Source organism: Alligator mississippiensis, chromosome 6 (assembly GCF_030867095.1).
Source record: "Alligator mississippiensis isolate rAllMis1 chromosome 6, rAllMis1, whole genome shotgun sequence".
In the NCBI taxonomy this organism is placed as follows: Eukaryota; Metazoa; Chordata; order Crocodylia; family Alligatoridae; genus Alligator; species Alligator mississippiensis.
Genome location: NC_081829.1, coordinates 100,371,622 through 100,397,989, shown reverse-complemented (window position 1 = coordinate 100,397,989; position 26,368 = coordinate 100,371,622). Strand labels below are relative to the sequence as shown.

The 26,368-nt window shown below is 60.8% G+C and overlaps 1 protein-coding gene across 1 annotated transcript in view; it reads left to right on the top strand.

Annotated features, from left to right (window-relative positions):
- Positions 1-26,368, top strand: part of ARMH3 (armadillo like helical domain containing 3) — an 86,551-nt gene that overhangs the window by 17,197 nt on the left and 42,986 nt on the right. Inside the window, exons 8-20 of the mRNA XM_059730240.1 lie at positions 262-348; positions 5,480-5,536; positions 6,098-6,141; positions 8,459-8,519; positions 9,182-9,228; positions 9,994-10,069; positions 11,408-11,501; positions 17,171-17,272; positions 19,909-19,967; positions 22,379-22,444; positions 23,122-23,191; positions 24,300-24,360; positions 25,306-25,394. Of these exons, the coding sequence (XP_059586223.1) occupies positions 262-348; positions 5,480-5,536; positions 6,098-6,141; positions 8,459-8,519; positions 9,182-9,228; positions 9,994-10,069; positions 11,408-11,501; positions 17,171-17,272; positions 19,909-19,967; positions 22,379-22,444; positions 23,122-23,191; positions 24,300-24,360; positions 25,306-25,394 (913 nt within the window). The remainder of the gene's footprint in view (positions 1-261; positions 349-5,479; positions 5,537-6,097; positions 6,142-8,458; positions 8,520-9,181; positions 9,229-9,993; positions 10,070-11,407; positions 11,502-17,170; positions 17,273-19,908; positions 19,968-22,378; positions 22,445-23,121; positions 23,192-24,299; positions 24,361-25,305; positions 25,395-26,368) is intronic.

Sequence of the window (26,368 nt, the reverse complement as noted above, 5' to 3'; positions counted from 1 at the left end):
CTGCCCATACCACTTGCTGCAGACTTGGCATAGGTTGGCCATCCTTGCTTTAGAGGGAGAATATAAGGAACTGGGCATGTGCCGAGTGACCCTGCCCGTTGCCCTTTAGCCAACATCCATGCCCGTTGCATTGAACGGCCCCTGATGGACCAACCCTCCGTCCACGTGTCTGGTCCCTTGTGGAACCCAGTTGTGCCGTGTCCTCCCCTATGTCCCGTGGCCAAGACTTCCCTATGCTAATTTTGGCAATTTACATTTCAGATCCTGTCCACCCCCTTGAGCCGCAGGGAGCACGGTTACGACGCTGTAGTCCTGCTTGCCTTGCTGGTAAACTACCGGAAGTACGAGGTAGGAGATCTCTGCACGCTCACATCATTACACGGGCACCTTCAGCCAGTTCGTGTGAGGGTGCGATGGCTGTCTTTGCTGCGGGTGCTGTTCAGGCAGCTTGAAGCTGCTTTGAAATCCTCCTTTTATCTGCAGTTTGGAGAGAAATCCTGTGGAACAGCGTAACCGACCCCTATGCTGTCGTTAATGGGAGTTCTCTCAGGTTTTTGAATCTGTGCCGCTCTGTCTTTGCAGAGAGCTGCACTGGCAGCCCCGGTGGCATGTTTAGAAACAGGAACTGAAAGGTTGGGGAAAGGAAAAACATGGTGGTGGATGTTTGCAAAGCATGGACTGCGCATTGGCTCCATAAGTGCTAATCCCATACAAGATGAGCAACGTCTGGTCTAGCCTGCGTGTATGTAAATGCTCCTGCTGGCACCGACCCCGCAGGGTCCTGGTGGAGGGTCTTGCCCCTGCACTCGGGCTCAGCCCCACGCTGCACTGGGCAGGAAGGGATTTCCCCTCTCCTCAGAGTGGGCCACACTGCGGGGTTTTGCCTTCCTCTGCAGTGGGGGCACGGCCTGGCCTGGGCTCTCTGCAGCGCCCGCAACCCCCCCACAACAGGAGCAGGACATTGGCAGCTGCAGGCCCCTATATCCCAGGGGTGCGGGCGATGCCTGGGGCTGTGTTAGGGGCGGCTGTGTCATGTGGCTTTGAGGTCGGACACAGGGTTTGTCTGGGCTGGTTTGGACGGGGCTGATCCTGCCTTAGGCAGGGCTGGGACTGGATGTGTCCCCACAGCTCTTGGATGCTATGAAAAAAATGCTAATAACCTGTGCATGCTTGTACCCAAGTACAAAAACACTTTCTCAGTGGGAATGGTTTTGCTTGCAGTGCACTCTGTTGAAAGCAAGGTTAATAGTGGGTGGGTTAAGTGTGTGTGTGTGTGATATATATTCTGTCTAGGGAACTGCGTTCATAGAGCTGTCATGTGTCTCAGGCCCTGGGCGTAGGATGGGAAGCCAAAACAATGAGCCAAGGTAATAAAGAGCCCACTGAAGAGATGCTGACCCTATGCCCAGGAGGAGCCAGGGAAACGTCCCATCTTGCAACCCCCTCAAAGAGCTAGACCGGCAGCTTTGCGTCTCTCCAGTCATCCTTATCAAGCAACTTGCTTCATCTTTCCCGTGGAGGAGGACCATGCAGCTCTCTGATCTGCTGCTGTGTCTGCAGATCGTTGCTTTCTTGATGTTGTGCAGAAGAGAGAAAATGAAAGCAGTGGGAAACCCTCCTGTCAGTTCCTCTATGCATGAAGCACCGTATTTTAACGGCCTGTCTTGGGTTTTTGGTTTCAGCCAATAGGATTGGAAAGCACGTGGGCTGGAAATGAGAAGTTTCCTCTTTGCCAGAGCAGCCGGGGGCGTGGGGCAGGGTTAGTTTGTGAAGAGGGTACGTGGCACAGTGTCTGGGAGCTGGCAGCGATGACCCAGGAAGAGGTCTCGTCTGGTCCTTCCATCTCGTTAACTCACTCGTGTGGGCAGTTCTGTGCCAGCCGCGCTCCCAAATGTGTGCCCACCGGAAGTTTGTGCACGTGTCCACGTGCCTGTATCTGTAGCTTGGTGCTAGGGGTGGTGTGTGCATTACTCGTATTGTTGTAGCATCCACATGCTGCCCGCTGGAGGGTTCAAGGAGAGGCTGGACAGACCCTGATGCGGGATGCTTTAGGTGCAGCGATGCCTGCGCTCTGCTGTGGGGTGTCCCAGGCTTCTGGGCTGTGCTGGTTGCCCCCCTGGCTCCCCTTTCTGCTCCATGTGTCAGGGGATTTAATCTTCCCACAGAGGCACTGTAGGTAGAAAGGGGTCTGCACCCATCCACCACGCGTAGCTGTAAGATGCCGCCTCCCCGTTTCTGAGGAGGCCTCCTGCCCTGGCTGCTGCCATGTTTCTCCCCGTTTCTCTCTCCCTTGCTGCTGAGCGAAAGGACCACATCGCGCTAGGAAATAATTGACAGCACCAGGGAAATAGTGACACTACCGAGACACGCTAATGAGACTCAAAGGAGCATCGCATGCACAGAGCAGGCTTGGCCAAGGGGAGAGGGGCCTTTTTCCCTTCTCGTCTCTTCTTGGGCACTGCAGCGGGGCTGGTAGAGAGGCAGGAGGGGTGAGGGGTCACAAAAATATACCCGTCCTCCTCACCTGGCTTTGTTTTGGCAGGGGGCTGTCCCTGTCCGCCCGGCCGGGCTGCATGGGGGCTAGGGGCTGGGGAAGTGGTAGTGGGGAGGGGCAGGGGGTATCCCCTTCCCTGTACCTGCTCCCAGTGATGTGGCAGGGAGCGAGGAATTACTCTCCACCCTCTCCTTGCTGTCCCTGTGCCCCCGGCCAGCCATGCTGTCTCTCCCGCAGGGTCCATTTGGACTGCTGGGATGGCACACGTGAAGGTTGCAGGTCCCATGCACCTTGCAAGCAGCTTTGGAGCAGGGGAGTCTTAAAAACAAATGCTTTGGGGCGTATAGGGCCCGTGGGAGGCTCTGTCTGGGGCTGTCTTGTCCCACGCCCACCCCCAGCCGCCTCCTGCTCAGCTACATGGGGGCACAGCTTGGTGCCTCCTGCCACCGCAAGGACTCGGTTGTGCTGTCTCTGGGTCAGGGCATGGCCGAGCTGGAAGAGGCTGCAGCTGTGATTACAGGGGGATGGTCCTGGGCGAGTTAGCTCTGGGATTTGCCCCTGCCCCACAGCATGGCATTGTGGGGGGGTGCCAGGGACCTCACGCAGCATCCAGGCCTGCTTCCCGCACAGACTCAGCCTGTGCTACTCTGAATCCAGCCTAGCCCTGCGCCCATCCAGCCACTGCATCCCTGGGCAGCTGGTTCCACCATCCCGCTGCTCCTACAGCCAGAAAGATCATTGCAGAGATTTAATCTGCTCCAGTTCAATCCCATTGCCCTTCGCAGCGAGGCAGAGTGGTGTTCCCGGGCTGCTCTTCATGGCAGCTTTTCCAGGGGCTGGAAGCCTGCCCTGTCTGGAACCAGCAGCAGTGAGACTCTCTCTGGCCCCTGGTGGTTTGCAGACTGCCTGGGCCTGCGTCCCTGACTTTGCTCCTGGAGTCTGGGTGCTTTGGCCTCACCGAAAGCGCCGAGCTGTGAATAAGGGGAGGAGCTGGTGTTTTGTCCCACTTTCCAGCTGGCCAAAACATGGCACGGAGCATGCCAAGCTTCCCACGATGCCAGCTTGCTCTCAGGAGCCAGGGACTCTGCTAGCAGGTGGGCCAGCTCCTCGCTCCCTGTCCCCGAGCGGAGCAGCTGTGTGGCTGCGACAGTCCAGCTCTGCGCCCTACCCAGCTGCTGCCTCTGCTCCCTCTTCGGCCTCTGGCCCCGAGTTCCCTGCTCCAAGGGCCTGGTCCCTCCGGTTGGGAGAGGATGAGTCTCAAAGGTGCACGGTCCCTTGCAGGTACATGGTGGATGGGGGGGCCAGGAGGCCCTGGGTGCCATCTACCGATGGCTCACCTGGGGATGGTTCTCGCTGAGTTTGTTTCCCCCTTGTTTCCTTGGGCTAGAAGTAGATGTTGCCAATGAAGCAGGTCAGGTGGGCAGGGACATGGGTGACATGTCATGCTGTTGTCCTACCCATTGACCTTGAGCAACAATGGGCAACGTGCCCTGGGAGACTGCCAGGGCTGTGTCTCTGCATGCGGGGACCCAGCTTTCCCCACTTCCAGAGACGTGCCCAGGGAGCACTTCCCTGGGCTAGGGGGAGAGCATGGGCAGTGCTGGGCTACCCGCACTCTCCTGCCCTAAAGCAAACTGACATCCGCTGCAATAAAGCAGCACAAGATATTGCTGCCTTTCCTTGCAGCCTTGCAGAAGGGCTGGGGCTGGGCCTGGCGCAAAGGCAACATCCCTTTCCACCCCTAGCAATGAGCATGTGATTCCTGCAGGCTTGTTTGGGCACGTGAGGTCTGCAGATGTCTCTCCCTCCCTCCGCTGTCTCCTGGAGGCATTCAGAGCGCTGGTGCTGTAGTATAGGGTCATGGTTTTCAACCTCCTGAGACTGCAGGCCTTCTCAGGAAGCGCCAGCTCTTGGCGTTCACTTGTCTCTTGACTGGAAAATCCTCGAGCGATTCTTTTGTTGCCGAGAGCTCAGCAAGGCCACGGCAGGGAAGGAGGCTTCGCGTGGGGTTGACAAGTTGAGCTGAAGAAGCGCTCTGATCCTTGCCCAGCACGCAGGGGCTGTGGGCTGGCGGTCGCTTCCTCAGTGCCCGGCCTGGCTCAACGTTGCTGTGAAACGGGGCGACTCGGTGATCATGAAGCCAAGGGGACAATGGCCTGGCCTTCAGGTGTTCACCTCCCTCAGCTGCACCCTCTGACCCCGCGCTCTTGCGTGCCCTCGGCCTCTGCTCGTCTCTGCGCCGACTCGCAGCCTTGGAAGAAGCTGTGTCTTAACGAGGGAAAATGCCTTCTAAAGTATTGGCAGCCTCTCTCGAGGCATCCGTCCCCCGGGAGGGCAGGTGACCTGACCATGTGTCCCCAGAGCTGCTGGCTTTCAATGGCTAACCTGGTGGTGCTCAACCTTTTGGCCGCAGGAAGAGCATGGGGCTGGTCCACGGGCTGGATTGGACCCTGCACCCCAGGACCAGGCCCTAGGGCCTCATGCTACCTCTGCCCGGGCTTGGGGGCACAGATTGGGCTCCAGGAGCCCCTCGCTCCATCCGCCAGTCGTGTACGCTGGGATTGAGCCCCCTACCGCCTGGCTCGCCCCATCCAGCATGCAGGGGGGCTCCCATGGACTGGATGACAAGGTGCTGGGCACCAGACCTGGCCTGCAGGTTGAGCATCCCTGGCCTGATCTATAAGGCGTGGAGGTGCAGCCTGGGCCGTTAGATGGATGGGTCCTTCGTACTGCCATGCTGTCCTGGTCCTTTTCCCAGGTGCTTTTTGGCAGTGGTTGCAAGATGCCCAAATTCTGAACAGGCCATTGCCCTGTTCAGCCCCCACACTGCTTCTGGGGCCTGCTGTGTGGTGGCACGCGTGTCTGATGATCAGTCTGATGACATGCTATTTACCAGGCGCTCGCGATTGCAAATCGGATACCACGCCAAGCACGCAGCTGAGCCAGAGGCCAGGCCTAACGCTGTCTCCTCCCCTCTCTCCGCAGTCGGTGAACCCGTACATAGTGAAGCTCTCCATCGTGGATGACGAGGCCACGCTCAACGTGAGTATCCCTCGTGCCGCGCTGGGGCTTCTCCACCTCGACCCTGGCTGCCCTTTTACATCAGTGACCAGTTCACGTTGCAGCAGGAGAGGTTTAGGTTAAATATTAGGCAAAAACTTTCTCACGAGGAGGGTAGTGAAGCACTGGAACAGGTTACCCAGAAAGGTGGTGGCATCTCCATCCCTGGAGGTGTTTAAGCCTCGGCTGGACAAAGCCCTGCCTGGGATGATGTAGTTGGGGCTGATCCTGCTTGGAGGAGGGGGTTGGACTAGATGTGATGTCCTGAAGTCCCCTCACACCCTTATTTTCTATGACTTGAGAGCATCAGAGAGCCGGCGAGTGGGCCCTGCTGGGGTTTAATGCCCTTAACATAGAAGCATTTGCCTGAGGCTTGTGAGTCTCTGGCTCTGACGCAGGCCAGGGGTCAGGGCTCCCAGCCCTGCTCTGAGGCCAGCAGGGGAGCGGGCAGCCGGGTGGGCAGGGTGGCCCCGGGGAGCAGATCCCCCTCCCACCATCGCAGTGCAGCTTCCCAGAGAGTGAAGCCGGTTTCTGTTCTTGCAGGGGATGGGACTCGTGATCGCCCAGGCGCTGTCAGAGTACAACCAGTGAGTGCAATCGCCGGCCCCCACACCTCTCCCTCCTTCCTCTGCATGGTAGCCACGGCCGCCTCCTGCCCTGGCTGCTGCCATGTTACCCCTGCTGTTACCACCACCCGCGGTTCCACGGCCTGAGCCTGAGGCACTGTCCCCCCGATCCCGCGTGACAGACAAATGCCCGTTTTGCTGCGTGCAGCTCCGATGGGAAACCCGTGCCACCGAAAGGAGCAAACCCCTTGGAAAAGGCACTGAAGAGAGGACGTGAGAGCAGCCTGCAAATCTCTGCAGGGCTGCCAGAGAGCAGAGGGATAACCCCTGTCCTCTCCTGCTGCAGGGAGGAGGGTGCAGACCTATGACTTGAAGTTGCAGCAAAGTAAATTCAGATTGGAGATCAAGACAAACTTCTTCGCTGTCAGGGTGGTGGGGGGTGTGTGGGAGAGATGCCAGGCAAGCGGGGGATTGTCCATCACTGCAGGGTTTGAGAGGCTGGACGGGCGCCGGTCAGGGATGTTCGTGCTCTGCTGTGGGGTGTCCCAGGCTGCTGGGCTGTTGTCCTCCCCTCCCCCCTTCCCCGCTTTTCTTCTCCATGTGTCGGGGGGTTTAAGCCTCCCCTGGCAGTGCTGGGGATGGGGCTGGGCTGTGCTGATGCTCCTGCTGGCACCAATCTTGCAGGGTCCTGGCTGGGGGGGTCTTGCCCCTGTGCTCGGGCTAAGCCTCATGCTTCACTGGGGCAGGAAGGGATTTTCCCCCTGCTCAGACTGGTTTGGACTGGGGGTTTGCCTTCCTCTGCAGCAGGGGCCTGACCTGGCAGCATCCATGACCCCCCGGCAGCAGTAGGACGTTGATGCCTGCAGCCCCCCCTGTATCCTGGGGGCAGGGGCGATGCCTGGGGCTGTGTCGGGGTGACGGTGTTGTGTGGCTTCGAGCTCAGACTCGGGGTTTGGACAGGGCTGACCCTGCCTTGGACAGGGCTTGGACTGGATAGGACCCCACTGCTCTCTAACAGCCCCATGGTTCTGGGAGTCTCCAAGCTGGATCAGACCAGGGCCCGGTCAGCCCCGTGGCACCTCGGGCTGGGATGGGCATCTACTGCCTCAGCATGAAGGGCAGCCAACCCGGCAGGAGGGTAAACCCTGCCCCGGGGTGCTCTCCTCCCCACCTCCGTCAGCGCCACCTCCTTCCCTCGCACTCTGCGTTGGGTCTGCCCTGGACCCAGGTGGGAGCTGGCCCTGTTCTGTCTCCCCCCGGAGGGAGCTGCGCCCAGACTCGGCCCAGAGGGGAATGAGCAGCTTTTTTTACGCTTGGTCAAATCTTGGGATTGTTTTCATGCGGTCATCCCTGGGGGTTGCAGACTCCTCGGAGAAAGCCTAGAGCTTTCCTGCCAAACCGCAGCCTCCATTACAGGAATCCCAGAGCTGTGGGGCTGGCAGGGAGCTGCAGGGTTGCATCCAGTCCAGCCCAGCCTGAGGCAGGATCACCCCCATCCAAACCAGCCCAGACAAACCCATGTCTGGCTTCGGAGCCATACGACAGTCATCCCTGACACAGCCCCAAGCATCGCCCCTGCCCCCTGGAAAGCAGGAGGGTCACGGCCGCCAATGTCCTGCTGCTGCCAGGGGGGTCACGGGCGCTGCAGAGAGCCCAGGCCAGGCTGTGCCCCCACTGCAGAGGAAGGGGAAACCCCCCAGTCCAAACCAGTCTGAGCAGGGCGGAAATCCCTTCCTGCCCAGTGCAGCGTGGGGGTGAGCCTGAGCGGAGGTTTTTGCACAGCCCTCTCTTTCCACTGGTGGGTTGCACTGGGTTGTGGCGTCACTCAGTCGTAAGCCGTCGCAGCTGTCAGCTCGGTGGTGTTCGCTGTTCTGTGAGGCATTTCACACGTCCCGGGGCGACGCGAGACAGGAGATCAGCTTTGAAACCCAAGCAAGTGCCTGAGTCTTTTTTTCCTGTACCCTGTTAAGATTTTTAGCAGGGTTTTGGGTCATAGGCTCAACATCTGTCTGGGATTTAAGGTAGTGTTTCCATAAGATTTCCCTACGCCCAGGCTGGAGGAGTCGTGTCCAGCACAGCAAACTTCACTGCAGATAACTTGCTGCTTGGACTCTTGTCTCCCCGGGGCCTGAAACCGGCCCGTAGCCCCTCTGCCCTGTGCTGCAGGCAGGGGTTTAGGCTCCTCGTATCTGCACAAGCTCATGAAAACGAAGCAGGAAGGTGGCTGCGCTCTCCCAACCTGGTCCCGGCGGCCCCGGCCCTGGCAGGGTGTGGGGTATGATGGTCCCTGTCCTGTGTGTCACGCCGAACCCTCATGCCCTCTCTGCTGTTTGTGCAGGCAGTACAGGGACAAGGAAGAGGAGCACCAGACCGGCTTCTTCTCAGCCTTGACCAACATGGTAAGTGCAGCGGGAGCATTGTTTTTGGACGTCATTTGGGACGGGCTGGGCGAGGCTTGGCTTGGGCTCGGGGCTGGCTCTGGGGGAGAGGGGAGACCCTGGTGTTAGCTCTGTGCGGCCTCTCCGGGTTGCCCTCACGAAGGCCGGGGGATGTCTCGTTTCACGCTCCTGTCTCCAGCTCGCCCCATTTCCAGAGCAGCAGGTGTCTGTTCCCTTTCCAAGCAGCCCAGGCCACTGTGGAGACAGGCTCCCAGCTAGCGTGATCAGCAGTGCGTGGCTGGAAACATGCGGGGTTCAGACCATGGCCTGGGCTTTGCTGCTGCTATGAGGTGGCTGCTGGGGAAAGACGGTGGCTGCGTCTTCCTGAGGCAGCTCCCGGGGACTCGTGGGGGAAGCTGTGAGCTTCCTCGGTCCTTTGCATTGGCAGTGACTCGGGCACCTCCTGATGGAGGCGGTTGCATTTGGGGGCCGATCGTTAATGACGGCACAGAGGAAAAAGTGCTGTCGGTGGGAGGCATTGTCCAGGCAGGTTGGTTCTTCACCCTGGTCTCCCCTCCACCCGGGCTGTCGGCCGCAGTCCCTGCCAACCCCACTGTCCTGAGCTGAGCCCTGCGTGGTGCTGGCATCCTCCTAAAGCCGTGCAATGCTCTTTCCTTCCATAGGTCGGCAGCATGTTCATAGCAGACGCTGATGAGAAAATCTCTGTCCAGTAAGTGCACGGCATGAGGCAAACAGCAGCATTTCTGTTGGGGCAGGCCTTACCTGCTTGATTTGCGGGGCTGCTTTGCAGCAGGAGGGCATATCCCAGAGGTGGCGGCACTGTGGCCTGGCCACGGGATTGACCACGTGGCTGCAAAGCCAGGGTTAGATTGGTGCTGGGGGAGCAGCAGGGACAGTCAGTCATTTGCTCTGCAGCCATCCTACCACACCGTGCGGGTGCCAAGGGCGTTAGAGGATTGTTGGTGCCTGGGGGCTTCCTCCATGGGCCCGTGGCTCAGGATGGTGGTCTCATGGCAGGGCTTGGATCTGACATTCCCAGGTCTCACTCGTGCCCCTGGCCACCCGGTCCCGCTGTACCAGTGATGTGGCAAGACTTGGAGCCCACTGCATGCAGACGTGGAGCATCTCAGCCTGGGGAGATGAGGGCAGAGGGGGCAGCAGGTGCTTCAGCCTCACGCTGAGTGCTCCGGGGATCCGGGGGCAGGAGAGCAGATGTCTCCCCAGCCCAATACAGACGAGCACACGGCAGCAGGAGGCTGCTCTGCGCTTCCGGGCTCCTGGGCTGTGCTGGAGACTGAGGAAGGCAGGGTCCCTCATGGGAAGGGGAAGGGTCTGGCTGTGGGACATCTACACTCATGAGTACTGAGGTTTTGTGGTGCCTGAGGGCCTGGCCTGGTCCTCTCCAAACCCGGAGCCCAATGTCTGCTCGGTGATCGGGTTGGGAAGCCATCGTCACCGTGTCCCTTCCCCGCAGGACAAACGAGGCGATCCTGCTGGCCCTCTACGAAGCCGTGCACCTGAACCGGAACTTCATCACCGTGCTGGCACAGGTGGGCTCCCGCGCTGGTTTGCCGCGGCTGTCTGATCGCTGTGGCCCTCTCCTCACTCCTGGACCCTCAGTGCCTTGTTAGAGTAGCGCCGGCTCAGAGGCAGCCGGGGCCTGGACCCGGGGGGATGTGGGAAGTGAAATCTCCCCTGCCAGGGGTGAGAAGTAGTGGTTTGGGGGGTGTTGTCTAGGGAAGGGCCTCAAAGACCCCCTCGGCGCTCCTCTCCTAGCAAAGACGGGCTGGCACCTGCCCTGCAGCAGCCGTGCAGCTGGAATGATGTTCTCTCCTGGCCGTGGCGTTGCCTGGATCTTGAGGCCCCGGGGTGGAGAGGGGGAGATGTGGAAGGTGCTTGTTGATAGCCCCGGGGGCATCCGATGAAGGGCTCGTGGCCTGTGTCGGTTCCCTCCGTGCTGCTAGGTGGCACTCTTATCTCGGCTGACAGCTGAAATATGGTTTGGGGGGGAAAAAGGCACTTCAGTGAATCCACACTGTTCTGTCCGGCGGCTGCAAACATGTTTCTGCATAAGATTTAGGGGGAGAATGCATTTTAAAGCTGTCTTTCACGCACTTATTTACGGGTCTCGGCTGTAAGTCAGCGTTTAAAACGCACGGATTACGGGATATTGCAGCAGGTGTGAAGCCACCTGCCTGCGGCCCCGCAGACTCGTATTCTCACCAGCCCATCTCCATCGCTTCCCCAGTCTCCAGACTGTCACTACGTGCGTGTTTATAGGGGGACAACAAAGTGTTGTGAGCATCAGCTGGGTGAAAGGTGTTGGATGGAACCGATTCATTCCATCAGAGCCAGGCCGCAAATAAGATCGCTGGCTGCTCGCAACCCTCACCTCTTCTGATGGATGCAGGAAATAAATGGAAGCCGGGGAGAATAAGGTTACAGCAGTCGTTAGGCACGGAGCTGTTAGCACAGATGAGCTGGGGAGGAGAGCCAAGGGGAGAAAGCCGGGAGGATCGATACTAATAACGTTATTTATGTGGAGCTGTTCTCTCCCGGAGCACTTGGGACATCATAAATCTCTGGCGTGTCTTAAGAGGAGGATGCTCGAAAGCGAGGAGCTCCTTTTAAAGCAGAGCCAGGGTTGGAAATGTGCAGCTGAGGGGTCATGCTGAGAGAGCCTTTGGGGAGCGTGGGGGCTTTAGGTGCTGTGCATGTCTGTGGAGGAGTGGCAGGGTTTGGGGGTGATTCCCCACTATGTAGCCCCTCCTGTGTTTGGGTGGTTGGGGGGCAGGATGGGCCCGTGCCGCTGGCAGGGAACGGGTGCTCCATGCAGAGGCCCCGCATGGCTGTGAGCCACGCTGACCCCCACGTGTGTCTCCCTGCAGAGCCATCCCGAGATAGGCCTGATGACGACGCCGGCCAGCCCGGTTCCAACGACGCCTGTCACCCCGCTCGGCACCACGCCGCCCTCGTCAGACGGTGAGAGACTCCCTCCTTCTGGGCCCGGGCCTTGCCACGGCGCCGCGAGGGAAGTGGCAAGGCTGCCTCTCGAGGCGGCAGCAAACTCGCTCCGTCTGGAGAAGCCAGAGCCTGTCATCTCCTCCTGGAGACCTGGCCTGGGGAGCAGGGGCTCGGGGCTCACTTTTGGGGGGCTTTCTCCTCCCCTGGCCTCTAGGAGCCCTCTGCTCTGGGTGCTGTGGCCAGGGGATCCCTCTCCCAGTGCCCCAGGCAGACAGGCCTCCCCTGCTAAAACCTTTTGCCTCTGGCTGTCCCTCATTGCCAGCGTGTTCCCATGCTGCCTGGGCTCGTCCCCTGCTCAGCGTGCCCCAGGGTCCAAATCCCAGGTGGGAAGCAGGAGCTATTGCCCCTGGCCTTGCTCAGACAGGCTTCACAAATGGCTGCTTAACCCGAGTCCTGGGGGCTCTAGAGAAGGAACCTTTGTGCCCGCATAAATGCGCCAGAGCTGTGTAAAATACAGCCCGGCTGGGCGCGGGGCGGGTCGGCTTAACCCAGTTTAAGAGGCAGAATCGAGCAGTGTTTTTCACCAACTTCTTCGGCAATGCCCTGCAGCACCGCGCAGCTCGAGCAGAGCCCCGTCCGGGCGGGCTCTGGGGCGTCAGGTGCACGCTCTGCAATTCGGGTCACCGATAGCCTCGTTCGCCGAAGACTTCTCCTCGCGGCTGCATTCTGCCTGGTTGCCATGGATATCAAAAGCTTTCTGTTCAAGCGAGGGGGAAAAGAAAAAGATCTGGAGCCTCCCCGCGTGCGTGCGCCGGGAGATGCGGAGGGACAGGAGTTGCAGAGACTTCCTTTCAAACGGCTCGCTGCAAATGCCTCCGCCCACGCGCTTTATTATCCAGCTGACAGGGCTGTGCTTACCTACCACGCGCTCGCTTTAATTGATCAGGAAGGAATCGGAGCGCGTGACGGCGAGGCAGCCGGGCCCCGTCCTGCTGGGAAAGCTATTAGGCTTAACGGAAGGGGGATTGAGCTTCACCAGCAGCACTCCCGTGCCTTGTCCCTGTCCCAGCCCCTCGGTGCAGCTGAGAGCCGGGGCTTGATTTAGCAGCGGGGCTGTTAGGTTAAAGGCATGTCGGATGCTTTACCCATCGCTTCATAGGGCCTAGCAGCTCAGCTCTGAAAGCTGTATGGGGCTTGGAGTTAGCCCAGGCCAGCTCAGCCTCTGGGGGAGAGTCTCTGATTGATTGATTCTCTCCTCCATGCACTTAAAAATACAGCCAAGCTGTTTCCAAATGGCAGCAGCAGGCAGAAATCCCTGGCCTGGTCTGCGGCACTCCCCGGTGCTCCCCTGGGCTGTGATCTGATACGGGAACACCCGCACAGGAGAAAACCGGGGGCTTTGCGAGCTGGAGCTGTGACGCGAACCTAGTTTCACAGATCTGTTGCATCCGGCGGCGGCTGCGGGCGGCGGCCCCCTGCTATGCAAATCCAGGGCACCTGTCACCGTAGCAGCTACACGTCGATTCACTAAGTGCCGTTACATGTTCCTTCGCTGCGTTCCCCCCGTCGGCTCCAGAAGGGCCTGGCGGGGCTGCGAGGACTGTCGCGGCCCTCAGCTGAAGCTGTGGGTGTCTCACACTTGTACGATGAGTGCTGGTGCGGCCGGTGTCTGGTGACGTCTGTGATGTGCCTGGTGCCCCGGAGCCCTTGCCGTGAGGGCAGGAGGGTAGCCTGGGGCCTTGGCCCGATCGCACCGAAGGCACGTAGAGTCGTCATAGGAAGGTCGAGCCGAAGGGACTCCATGAGGTCGCATCCAATCCAGCCTCTGCCCCAGACAGGATCGTCCCTGACCAAGCTAAGCATCCGTCCAGCCTGCTCAGGAAAACTTCCGGGGGGGAGATCCCACCACTTGCTCAGGCAGCCTGCTCCAGCACTGGACCTCCTGCAGCGCCAGGGAGTTCCTCCTCATCTCCAGCCTCAGTTTCCCCTGCTGCAGCTCGAGGCTGTTGCTCCTGCAGCCACAGAGAAAAGCCCGTCTCCATCTCTGTCATCATCAGTCTCCCTGCAGGGACTTGAAGCCCATGATCAAACCCCACTCGGTCTTCTCTCCTCCAGACTTGGTCACCCCAGCTCTTCCAGCCTGTCATTGTCCATTGTGTCCCCAGGCCCCTGGTCATTGTGGTCGCTCTGCACTGGACTCTCTCCAATCTGTCCACGGCCTCCTGGAAGTGCGGGGCCCAGAGCTGGGCACACGGCACCAGGGGAGGCCTCCCTGGTGCTGAAGAGCAGAGATCCCTGCCGTGCATCTGCACTGACGCTCCTGTTCATACAGCCCAGGAGGCTGCTGGTGGCTTTTGAAAGCAGAGCAGAGCGGGATGGTGTTAAAGGAGCATGTGGAGCTCCCCAACTCCTCCCCTCAGGCCCCTTTGCTTGGCAGTGCCAGGTTTGTTCCCCTGCTTTCCCACTGCTTGCAAACGTGCACGCTCCACGAAGCGCAGTGGCTGGGGAGAGGGCTGTCGGGGGAAGGATGCTCCGTCGGGCAGAGCTGGATGCCGAGAGCTGGGACAAAGGACAGGAAGGGGCCACGTGGGTCAGAGCGTCCCACAGACGGCCACACCGCGGAAACCAGGGCTTCCCAAGGCCCAGAGAGGCACTGCATGACTGGGACGTCAGCCGGGGGCCGAGGGATGATGGTGCTGCGACAGCAAGCAGGATCGTGGGGCTGCTGCTGAGGTCTGCCAGCCCATTCCTTCTCCAGTGGCCGAGGGCAGCCGGTTCTGGGTGAGGGTGGCCGCGTCCAGACACTTTGCGGCGCTGGTGGCCTGTGGGCTGCGTGTCGGGAGCCCCTGAGATAATCCCTGTCGTCGCTCAGGCTTCATTTTTAAACAGGCTGGGGGTCTTTTGCCCCAGCTGCTTCCATGCAGAGAGAGCTGCAGACCCCAGTGGTGAGAAGCCTCCTCATTTCCTGCTGGCGTTTAATCGGGGCTGGTTGATCCCTGATTGTTTGTGCGCCAGCTTCATCTGCTAGGGTCAGCAGCTCTTTCCCCCTCCCCGGTGCTCGTTGGAATTACGGACTTCAGTCCTGTCCCCGCTCAACCCGTCTTTCCCCAGGGTCAGCAAGCCAAGCTCTCTCTAAGTCTCTTCCCTCCCGGTCCCTGCTTTTCCCCTGATCCTTGGTGCCTTCCGCATTTCGGACCTGTCGTGCCCAGCCGCGGGTGCCCCTGGTTGCAAGCTGCCATTCTGCGGCACTAGTGGGAAGTGCCCAAAAGTCTTGGATCCCACTGACCTTTTCATGGCCATGGGGCATCAGGCAGCATCGGAGCCCCCTGCATGCCTGAGTCCAGGCCTCCGGTCCCATGTCCTTCCCGGGATAGACACCGCCTCCCGGCTCTGGGAAGGGGAAGGAAGGAAGCAGCAGGATAATGACTGGCCGGCAAACACTTTGGGGCCAGGCCATGGTGCCAGGGTCAGGTTGAGCATCCTATGGAAATGCCCAGCCCTCGCTGCCCCCCGCTCAGTGGTGATGCTGACTCTTGTCACCCGCAAGATCTGGTTAGATCCAGTGGCAGCGTGGTTTGAATAAACACGCCGCGCAGCTGCTCGGAGTATAAACCAAGCGTAGCCTTTATTCATGCTGCTTGTTGGGGGATCAGATGGCTGGCAGCAGGGACGGTAAATGGTGAAACGCAGAGTCTCAGTACCACGGGGCTGGCAGGGAGCTGCAGGGTCGCATCCAGCCCAGCCCGGCCTGAGGCAGGATCAGCCCCATCCAAACCAGCCCAGACAAACCTTGTGTCCAACCTCGGAGCCACGTGACACAGCCGCCCCTGCCCTGGGAAAGCAGGGGGGCCACGGCTGCTAACGTCATGCCGCTGCTGGATGGTCACAGATGGTCCAGAGAGCCCAGGCCCAGGCCATACCCCCACTGCAGAGGAAGGCAGAATCCCTCAGTCCACACCAGTCTGAGCAGGGGGAAATCCCTTCCTGCCCCAGTGCAGTGTGGGGCTGAGCCTGAGCACAGGGGCAAGATTCTCCCGCCAGGATCCTGCAGGGTTGGTGCTGGCAGGAGCACTGGCACAGCCCAGCCCCATCCCCAACCTGGTCCGCAGCACCCAGGGCCTCTGGGCGAGGATTAAACCCCCTGACATGTGGAGCAGAAAGGGCGGGGGGCACCTAGCATAGCCCAGAAACTGGGGACACCCCACAGCAGAGCACGGGCATCGCTGCACCTGGATCCTCCCCGAGTGTGTCTCTGGTCCTACTCTTCAGAAGCACTGAGGGCAAATCCACTGCATTGCTCACGTGGCCAGTCACGGTTGGTGCCAGGCATTTTAGTATATGCTGATTGATGAACTTAGCTAATTACAGCCTTCTTGCATCTCCTCCCAGGTATGTGCCAGGCTCGGTTATGGTCCTACTCGCTTTTCTCATTGACCGTGGCAGGCTGGAGTGGTTCCACCATCCCCGGATGTCCTTGATTCGATCCCAGATGCTCTCCTGCTTCCCACAGCACTTCTGCCTTGCAGACGTTAACCTGTGCTGCTCTTGGCCTGTCTTATGGCATGCAGCTGTACACCCACACCAGCCCATGCCATGTCCAGGAGAGGTTGGGCAGCTACTGGGCAGGGATGCTGTAGGTGCAGCGATGCCCGTGCTCTGCTGTGGGGTGTCCCAGGCCCCTGGGCTGTGCTGGTTGCCCCTCCCCCCCACCCTTTCTGCTTCATGTGTTGGGGAGTTTAATTCTCCCCCCGAGGCGCTGGTGCTGCTGCAGCCCAGGCTGGGGATGGGTCTGGGCTGTGCCAATGCTCCTGTGGCACCAGCCCCACAGAGTCCTGGCGGGAGGGTCTTGCCCCTGCGCTGGGGCTCAGCCGAATGCTGCACTGAGGCAGGAAGGGATTTCCCCCCTGCTCAGACTGGTGCAGAAAGGGGGGGTTGCGTTCCTCTGCAGGGGGGCACGGCCTGGGCCTGAGCTCTCTGCAGCATCCATGGTCCCCCGGTATCCCAGAGGCGGGGGCGAGGCCTGGGGCTCTGTCAGGGCCAACTATGTTGTGCATCTCTGAGGTTGGACGCAGGGTTTGTCTGGGCTGGTTTGGACGGGGCTGATCCTGTCTCAGGCAGGGCTGGGACTGGATGCGACCCTGCAGGTCCCTGCCAGCCCCACTTCTCTGATCTGCCTCTGCTCCGCGGCAGCACATGTCCAGAGCGGCTGCTTTTGAGGCTCTATTTTTGGAGACGCAGCTGGGGGCTCAGTGGAGGCTTTGCTGCTTGACCTGCCACGATCTTTGGTCACTGCTGCAGCTCTTGCTCCCTCCCTGCCTCGTGCTGTTGCTGCTCTGCTCTGATCTCTCCCTCCACAACTGCTGGGGATCTGGGTGCCCTGGAGCATGTGGGAGGGAGATGCAAATGCTTCTCCCTGGCTGCTTTGAGGGCTCATGGCTCGCCGGGGCGCTGCTCTCCAAGGGAGGGCGATGCAAACATCTGCATTGCCCGTGTGTCGGTGGACATTTGTTGGGCTGGCAGGTGCCGCCGAATAGAGTAGCAGGCTCATGGGCGTGGGGGACCTGGGAGCGGGGCCATGGTGGGTGCTCGCTGAACCCCCTCCTGGAGCCTGACTCAGGCTCCCTGCAGAGCTGATACCCCTGCTGCAATGCACAGAGGGTGAATGCATCTCGTCTGCTTTGTTGCAGTGATCGGCTCCACAGAGCTGCCCCTGGATGCTGACGTGCAGACCAGCAACCTGCTGATAACCTTCCTCAAGTACAGCTCCATCGTCATGCAGGACACCAAAGGTAATGCCCCAGCTGGCAGCACGGAGCCCCACTGAGGGGCAGTGCTTATGTGCCCAGCGCCTGTGCAGACGGATCTGTATGTGCCCTGGTGTCTCGCTGCTGGTTGGCAGCTCTGGAGGGCCGGGAGGCCTGGGGGGTGGCAGCATGGTAGGCAATATGGAAGCGGGGAGGCTGTTGTGCAGAAAGGCTGGGGGGTCTCTGCATGTTTCCTTCTGGGAGGCATCACTAGACCCAGTTCCCAGCTCTGTGCTGGGGAGGGGACGAGGCGGGGACTCCATGTCCCGCGGGGCTGCATGTGGAGCTGGCGCAGGAGTTGACATGCAGTGGTGCAAGGGAAGTTCCCACCATCCCACCGCGCTGGGTGGTGAGAGGCATGTAGTTGGGGCAGGGCAGGCTGCAGCAGTTCCTACCATGCCCAGTGCCTTTTGGGTGCATGGTAATGCCCTACCCCAGGCTTTGCCTTTCCTGGCATCTGCTCCTTCGGATCCAGAAGCTCACTAATGAGCTGCCGGCCTCGTCTGCATGGAGCTGCGTTTTCCCTGTGGTTGCACATGCCTGATCAGCGGTTGCACGAGGGACTGTGTTCTCTTCCCATGGTTCAAGAGCCCCAGGTGGGCAGGCATCGTTGTGCACCAGGGTTTCTGTCCAGGCCAGAGCAGGCACACCATCACAGTTGATGCTGCCATGGTGCCTTGTTGCAAAGCCCCAGGCATGGCATAAAGTAGCATGGACTGTGCTCCGTCTCCAGAGAGCCCAGTGTTTCGGGCGAGCAGGAAATGAGGCTGCTACAGGCCAGGCCTCTGCTGGGATTCGTGTTGCTTTTGATGGCTTTTCAGCGGACCCTGGGTGTGGGAGCAGCCACGCTGGCTCTGCCCGGGCTCCAGCATCCATCTCTACCAGGACCCAGCCTGGGTGGTTCTGAAGGAGTGGAGCAGATGCCCCTTGGCTGGTTCCCAGAGCTGGTTTCACCCCTTTATCACGCATGGTATAAAAGAAGACATTTAGTGCTGGCCTAGCAGTGGTGCAGCCAGCTCGAGTAGCTCCAGGGATGGCATCATTAGTGGGTTCCTCTGGCACCAGCTTGGCGGTGGAGAGCATCGTTAAACCTTGTCCAGGCCTCCCCTGCTCACCCGGCACGGCCGAGGGCTGCTCCGGGACCCTTCCTGGGGTAGAGCTCGCCAGCTCTTTTTCCCCGTGGCAGAAATAGGCTTTGACCTCCATGCCTGCTGAGGGGGCATGGGGTATTCCCTGCCTGTAACCAACATGTGAGAAAGGACCTGCAGCCTCTAGCAGGAGGTGCTGCCCACGGGCAGAGCCCGATGGTGAGGACCGGCCTGCAGGGGCCAGACCTGGCGGTGGGAGATTTCCCATCGCTGGGCCCGTGCGTGGGCAGAAGCAGCGGTGCGGAGCGCAGCGCGCTCCCCGGGGAAGGGAGCAGCGCCGGGAGCTCCGGCAAGAGGAAGATAACGAGTCTCCGGCGGTTTGGTGCTCTCGGGGCTGGTGCTCCTGCTGTGCTGTCTTTCCTGGCTCTCAGCTTTCCAGCAGCCGGGCATTGTGACCCCCGGCTACCTTCCCCCCGCGACGCACCTTCCCCGCAAACTGCCCAATGCAGCGGGGCAGGATCTAGCCCTTCTGGTGCTTGGTTTCTCTTTAGTGACTGCGTCCAGGCCCCAGTAACGAGCGCGCTGTCAACCTGCAGTCAGCACCGCCTGCGAGCTCGATGCGGTCTATTTTTATACTGTGCCGGGATCACAGAGCACGTCAGTCACTCGGGAGTGAGGGGGTTTCAAGGGGAGCAGCGAGGGGGGAGGCAGCAGGCTCGTGCCTGGCAGCTGCTGCATGGATGGTGCGCGTTTCCCACGTGTTGGCCTTTGCGAGGGGCTGGGATGTCGGGCTCAGCTCCGTGGAGGTCTCGCAGGCATTGCTTTTGAGCAGGCACGCACCTCCGTGGCCGGGCTGGTTCCCAGTCGACATCCCTCTGCTCTGGGCTGTCGGGCTGCTAAGCCAGTGATCCCCAAACCAGGGAGGAGAACAGAGTATTTCAGGTGCCCTGAAAGGTGCTCATTGCCCCCTCCTCTCAGCCCTGTTCACCCTTCGCCAGGCTTTCCACTGAGTCTTCCAGGGCCGGCTGTGCCTGACGGGCTGGGGGAGCAACAAGCAGAGCAGCAGGAGAAACCCCTTTGCAGGCTGCCTTTGCAATCAGGTGCAGCCAGGACCTTTCCCTTCCCAGCCTCTTGCTGGTGAGCAGGGTCTGGCTGTGCTGGGATTTGAACTTGGGACCAGGTTTCACGGCTTCTGTCACAGCTCTGCGGGCCGCAGCAAGGGTTTTGGCCCTCGGGATGCAACAGAAAGATGGCTGTGTATGTGGGTGGGATCTGGCTGGGCTGGCGGGGTCAGGTCTTTGCTCTTCTTCCGGCTGGGCTGGGGGGAGACGGAGAAACCCCTGCTGCGAGAATGGGTCCGAGGGTGGCAGAAGCTTCCAACCGACCCGGCAGGGTTTGGTGTTCGGGCTGCGCGCTGGCTCTGGGGGGCAAGGCCAGGGCTAGCCCCTCGTCCCCGCAGGGGGTTGGGTCCGGGGCTTCGGTTCCCTGTGTCATCGCTTGGCCGCCAAGTCACGCGTTCCCTCTCCTTTGCAGACGAGCACCGGCTGTACAGCGGCAAGCTCTGCCTCATCATCCTGACCTGCATCGCTGAGGTAGGCGCGTGGCGGCCTCGCCCTGCCCAGGTGCTGTGACCGGGCTCCCTTCCCCTCTCACCACAGGGCAGGGGAGACCTGGAGGCAATAGCTCATCCTTCGTCAGCGTGCCCAGGGCCCTTCCTATAATCAGCAGCGAGAAGCCCAACACTTCCTCTCTGGGCTTTGGCCACTGCTGGGGTGAGGTTATGGGGGGGATCTCCAGCTTGTTCACCCTGTTGTTCAGTGTGAGGTTTGGAGACGGTCAAACTGGTCTGGACTGGGGGGTTTTGCCTTCCACTGCAGTGGGGGTATAGCCTGGGCCTGGGCTCTCTGCAGTGCTCGTGACCCCCCGGCAGCAGCAGGACACTGGCGGCTGCAGCCCCCCTGTATCCCAGGGGCAGGGGCAGTGCAGGGGCCTGTGTTGTGTTGGACCTGGGGTTTGTCTGGGCTGGTTTGGACAGGGCTGATCCTGACTTGGGCTGGATGTGACCCCACAGCTCCCTGCCTGCCCCGCGGCTCTGGGATTTCCACGATTTCTATGATGCTCCAGGCACTTGCATGAGCAGGACAGGGCTGGCACCCAGCTCAGCACTGCTCTTGAAAAGCTGGGATGTCAAAGAAGGGGCTGCAGGCTGGATCTGGCCCATGAAGCCCTGTTATCTGACCCCTGGGTCTCGGCTTGACTGCACGCCACATGCCCCAACCCTGCACATCGGCTCCAGGACCAGATTGGACCGGGCTCACAGACCACCCCAGACCCTGGAGCCGGTGCACGGGGCTGGGCCCACATGGGCAGCTCACCTAGCACCTTGCACCTGCCCCGTGCTGGCTCCGTGCACCAGCCCCAGGGAGTCTGAATGAGATGCGCTCTCCTGCAGCTCAGGCCAGAGCCAAGAAACCCGCCCGGAGCTGACTGTGGGCCCTGCAGCGGACAGCCAGGCCATCCCTATCCTGCCCTTGCCCCTGCCCCCTAGATGAGCTATATGCGCTGGCCAGTTGGCTGAGAAGCCCTGGTTTGCAGTTTGTTTGCCTGGAAGCAAAGGCCTCTTATTGCAGGCAACACAGGCGGTCCTGTGCCTCCTGCACGGGCCATAAACCATCATCCCCAAGCACCGCGTTAGAGCAGAGTCTCTCGTGGCTCTGTTAGAAATGCTGCCCATTAGCTGTCTTCAGCCTGGGGCTCTCGAAGGGCAGGGAGGCGCTGGCAGAGAAGAAATACTGCTGGCAGGTGGCGGTGGGTGTTCGACCCTGGGTGCTATGGGGAGAGTGGATTTATGGCGGCTCTTGGCCACAGAGCGCAGTGAGATTTAGTGCCAATGTTGGAATGGGATTTGCTCGAGCCACCCGCTCGCTGCCTGCGCTGCAGTATCTTCACAGAGTCATCCTGGAGTCCCGGAGCCACAGGGCAGGCAGGGAGCTGCAGGGTCGCGTCCAGTCCAGCCTTGCCTGAGACAGGATCAGCCCCGTCCAAACCAGCCCAGACACACCTTGTGTGTGCCCTTGAAGCCACACGACACAGCTGCCCCTGACACAGCCCCAGGCATCGCCCCTGCTCCTGCCCCCAGGATACAGGGGGGCCGCGGCCGTCAATGTCCTACTGCTGCTGATGGGTCATGGGCGCTGCAGAGAGCCCAGGCCCAGGCCGTGACCCTGCTGCAGAAGAAGGGGAAACTCCCCCAGTCTGACCGGGGGGAAATCCCTTCCTGCCCCAGTGCAGCGTGGGGCTGAGCCTGAGCATGGGGGCAAGGACCCTGCGGGGTTGGTGCCAGCAGGAGCATTGGCACAGCCCAGGCCCAGCCCCGGCTGCAGCAGCACCAGCGCCTCGGGGGGAGGATTAACCCCCGACACATGGAGCAGAAATACGGGGGGCATTGAAGCCCTTCCATAAACCTCATGCTGTCTTGGGGCTGAGGCCTGGCCCCGGCAGGATGTCCCCATGCCTCCTCCAGCGGTGCCCAAACTCCCAGCGCTCCTGGCAGCTGAGCCCAGGGAGCGATGGGACCCAGATTACTGACCAAACCCTGGGGAGACAGGCCTCTGCTCAGGAAGGGGTGCCTGGGGCTGGGGGTCGAATGGGGCAGTGGGGAGTGAACCCACATTTCCCATGGGGCAGGGCAGCTGTTGAACCCATAGCTGGATGACCAGGCCCATCTTGCCCGGTCTCCTATGTCATGTGGAGGCTGGAAGGGAGAGTGACTGGGTCTGAGCAGGGTTTTTCCCTCAGGGAAATCTCCCTCCTTGGAGGTTTTCAGAGCCAACCCCTGGCTAAGCTGGGTTAGGTGGGCAGGGGGCTGGGCCGGTGGTACCCTCTGGGCCCTGCCAGCCCAGCTGATCCGTGATCCACACGCTGAGCGTTTGCCAGGCACGGCTTGGCGTTGGTGGCAGTCGGCACTGCATGTTTCTCACCTCTCCCCGTGCCCTCTCCGCAGGATCAGTACGCCAATGCCTTCCTGCACGACGACAACATGAATTTCCGAGTGAACCTCCACCGGATGGTGAGTCTTTTCCGGACAGGCCCCGGCCTCTGTGCTTGAGGTGGGGAGCACCGAGGTTTGAGGCCCTCACCCACCGGGTGGTTGTGTCCTGCACGCCAGCCTGGGGGTGCCCACGAGAAGCTTTGCAAGGAGTGCTGCCAGTGCCTTGGCCCGATGTTCCCTTGAGAGGGAGACGCATAGACACATGCCCTTGTTGGCTTGCTCCGGGAGCTGAGCGGGCACTGGCCTGGAGCCTGGGTCCAGGAGAGGACGTACCATGCAGCTTGGCTGGTTGGGGAGCCTCCTGCTTCAGCAGCTCCTTGGGGAGTGCTAAGTCCGGTGTCGTGCCTTGGCCTGTGCTGGTCACGGTGTCCTGGGCTCAGTCCCCAGCTTGGTCGGGAGCCCATTAACAGAAGGGGGAGGCATCCCCTTGGGTCTGCCACCCCACCGCTGGACCTTGCTCCTTACAGAAGGGGGGGATCTTCCTCAGCGGTTTTCAGAGGCGATGCTAGGCTGGGCTGGGATAGCGAGGGAGGGCCCCACCCGGGCTGGCAGAGATGCCCCTAGGGCCATGCCAGCTGCAGAGAGTGGTCCAGAGGGCAGTGGAGGCAGCAGCAAGACCCCAGGCACTCACGTCCTCATGGAAAGCAGATAAGGATGCTCACTGACCCCCATCCTTGCCCTGCATCTGTTCACAGCCAATGCGGCACAGGAAGAAAGCAGCCGACAAGAACCTCCCGTGTCGTCCCCTGGTGTGCGCGGTGCTGGGTGAGTAGTGCCGGGGCTGAGGCTCCCTGGGTTGGCCTCAGGCCTGCTGCGAGCGGGGCAGAGCAGTGCGGTTCTGGGGCAGCTCGGGCGTGCAAAGACGTGGCATCTTCCCAGAGACTGCGTGGTGGTGGGGAAGGGACCTGCTGGGGGCTGGCTAATACAGCATGGGTGACCCCGGGCTGGACGGCAGCCCGTGGGGGAGGACCTGGGAGGCTTGGTAGATCGCAGATCCAAGGCGAATGCATGAATACAAGTATCAGGTGCAAGATGTGGGAGATGATCGTGCCTCTCTGCTCGTCACGGGTCGGGCTTCATCTAAAGCAGGGAAAGGTGGGCTCTGCGTCGCTGGAGAGGTTCGAGGAGAGGCTGGACAGCCACTGATGGGGGGGTGATGTAGGTGCAGCAATGCCCGTGCTCTGCTATGGGGATCTCCCAGGCTTCTGGGCTCTGCTGGTCGCCACATGGGGCTGGGAGGGAGCCCCCTACCACGGCCTCTTCTGCTGCACGTGTCTGCGACACACGTCACCGAGCTGGGCCTGTTGCTCGCTCTTCTCCTGTGAATACCCTGAGCGGGACTCCAGCTGCCAGCTGAGCCCCCAGAGCCTGAGCCTCAGGCAAGCGACTTAGTCACTGCAGAGACAAGGCTGCCGCTGCCTTGCTCCTGCTGCCTTGCTCCCGCGTCGTTGCTATAAATATGCGGAGGGCTCTGCACGGTACATCTCCAGAAACAAAGCTCTCCGGCACACATTGCCTCTGGTGAAAGCCGCTCCCAGGGCATCGTTCTTCCTGGAATTTTCCATCGGCAGCACCATGAAACTCGAGGGCCTTTCTGCACCTCGCAGTCAGCTGCGTGGGGTTTTTTTCTTGAGGGATCCTGAGGGTTGGGGGAGGCCTGGGGAGGGCGCATGCCACAGAGCCAGCAGCGCACAGATACCACCCATGGGGCTCCCAAGAGCTGCTCCTTCTCCCAAGGAGCCACGGGCAATCCAAGCTCAAGAGCTGGGTCGTTTGTCTTGTGGGGAGGGGTTGCACGGGCTGCACTGGGGACTGCTGGGTGCAGCCACAGCTGGTTTGATGGTCGCTGTCCTCTTCTTCCCTCCCCTCTCAGATCTGATGGTGGAGTTCATCGTGACGCACATGATGAAGGAGTTTCCCATGGATCTCTACGTGTAAGTGCCGGGGCAGCTCCAGCCTCCACATGCAGAGACGGGGCCGTTCTAGTTCCACCACTCCCCTCCCTTGCCCAGGATACTGCTTTTCGGTGGGGGAGTGAGGGGAATTACCGGGCTTCCCACAACCCCTGTGCTTGCCGTGTTCGGTGACCAAAAGGAAATGATTTCTGCCCTCCCGGGGAGCTCTCCTCGTCTGCCTGATTGAGCACTGACAGTCCGGCAGCAGGGAGGCATTTCACCCACCATCGTTGTCACAGGCCCCCGAGCAAAACCCCGAGCTGGGAGCAGTTAGCCGGCTGCCAGTCCCTCTCTCCACTTGCACTCCAGGCCCTGGGGAGTTGTGCAAGCAGAGAGCTGCAGTATTTTCCAGGGGCTGTGGCTCCAGGCATGATCTTGACCCAGCCCCTGTCCATGTCCCAAGGCCAGTGGGCTCGCGTGGCCCCATGCTGGCTTGGTGCGCGGTGGGAGTTCTTTGTGGCAGGGCCAGGCATCGCAGAGCAGCAGCAAAGCCCTGGAAGATGCTGCCTGTGCGGGTTGCACTGGACTCCCCACCGCCGGAGCAAGCAAAGGTCATTGCTTGCAGCTCCGTGCACGTTGGCAATCATTCTCATCACCTTTATGGCGTTGGGACTTGCAGCCGCAAGGGTCTCCAAGGGCAGCCAGTCTGGCCTATGGATGTGTGGTGGACCTGCCCAGAGCTGAGACTGTTGGCCTGTGCAGTCGCCTCCATGCTCCTGAACGTTTCCCGGAGAGCTGTGTGTGCATGCACACGTGTGGGCAAGCACTAGAGTCCTCCCTGAGAGGCATGCCTTGTGCCGTGACACCCCCAGCACACGTGAGAGTGCTTCTACTGTGTGAGGCCTCCCTTTTGCCTTGCCAGGGCTTCAATCTCACTGCCCCAGTGCGTTGCATGTTGACCTGGCCTCTCTCTTCCCCCCCAAGGCGCTGCATCCAGATCGTGCACAAGCTGCTGTGCTACCAGAAGAAATGCCGAGTGCGGCTGCACTACACGTGGCGGGAGCTGTGGTCAGGTACCTCCCCTTCTCCCACCCCTGCTCCATGCACCTGGGGGCTGCTGCTCCCAGGGTCCCGGGCCAGGTGCAAACGCTTGCAGCTGCACGCAGCCGGTTCCCGGGAAGGGCTTTGCTTGGATTTCATGGCTGCCGCAGGTGAATTTTGGCCTCCTCTGCAGCGCTCTGGGCCTGTCTCGGATCCCTTAGCATCATGGTGCCTGGTCCTAATCACCATGGTAGCGAGTGTCATCAGCCCTGATTGGGGCCCTGGAGGAATGGGCTTGAACAGAGCATTTCTGCCTTCAGGCGCTGAGAAAAGGGGGGAGGGCTTTTTGGCGCTTCAAGGGGGGCTGGCAGTGCTGGACGGGGACCCAGTGGGTCCCAGGAACCCGAGCCGTAGGGCAATGTCTCGGCCAGGAGGCAGCATGGAGGCGTCTGCACAGGCTGCAGGCAGAGCTCCCACCCCCGAGCGAGCCCGGAGGTTCCCCCCACCCCTCCCCACCCCCAGGACTGGTTTTGCAGCTATCGGTGCGAGTGGCTCCATGGTTGAATGGTCTCGCTGGCAGAAACGGCGCCAAGCTTAAGCTCTCCCTTTCTTTGTGTCCTTCCCCCCCGCCGGGGGAGCCAGGGGGGGGTCCTGGGAGGCTGCTGCTGCTCTCACTAATTAGCTAGTGTTTGTACAGGCTTTAGCAATGTAAAGCACTTTAGGAGAGCAGGAAATACTGCTCAGGCTAGGGGGGAGCGCTGAGGGAGGGGTGTGCAGGCATGCGTGTGCCATGCGTGGTGCTGTCGGGAGCACGCTTGGGTTGGGCATCCATCCTGTGGGCAGAGCTGGAGGGCATCTGGTGCTTCCCCTGTAGCATCGCTGTGTTTCTAGGAGGTGTGTGCTGCCAAGAGGACCTGCCCCAGCTGCCCCGGGGTGACAGGCATGTCCTGGCCGGGCCTGTGTCCGTCTCCCGGCTGGTTCTGGCTCTGGGACCTGCTGCGCTGTT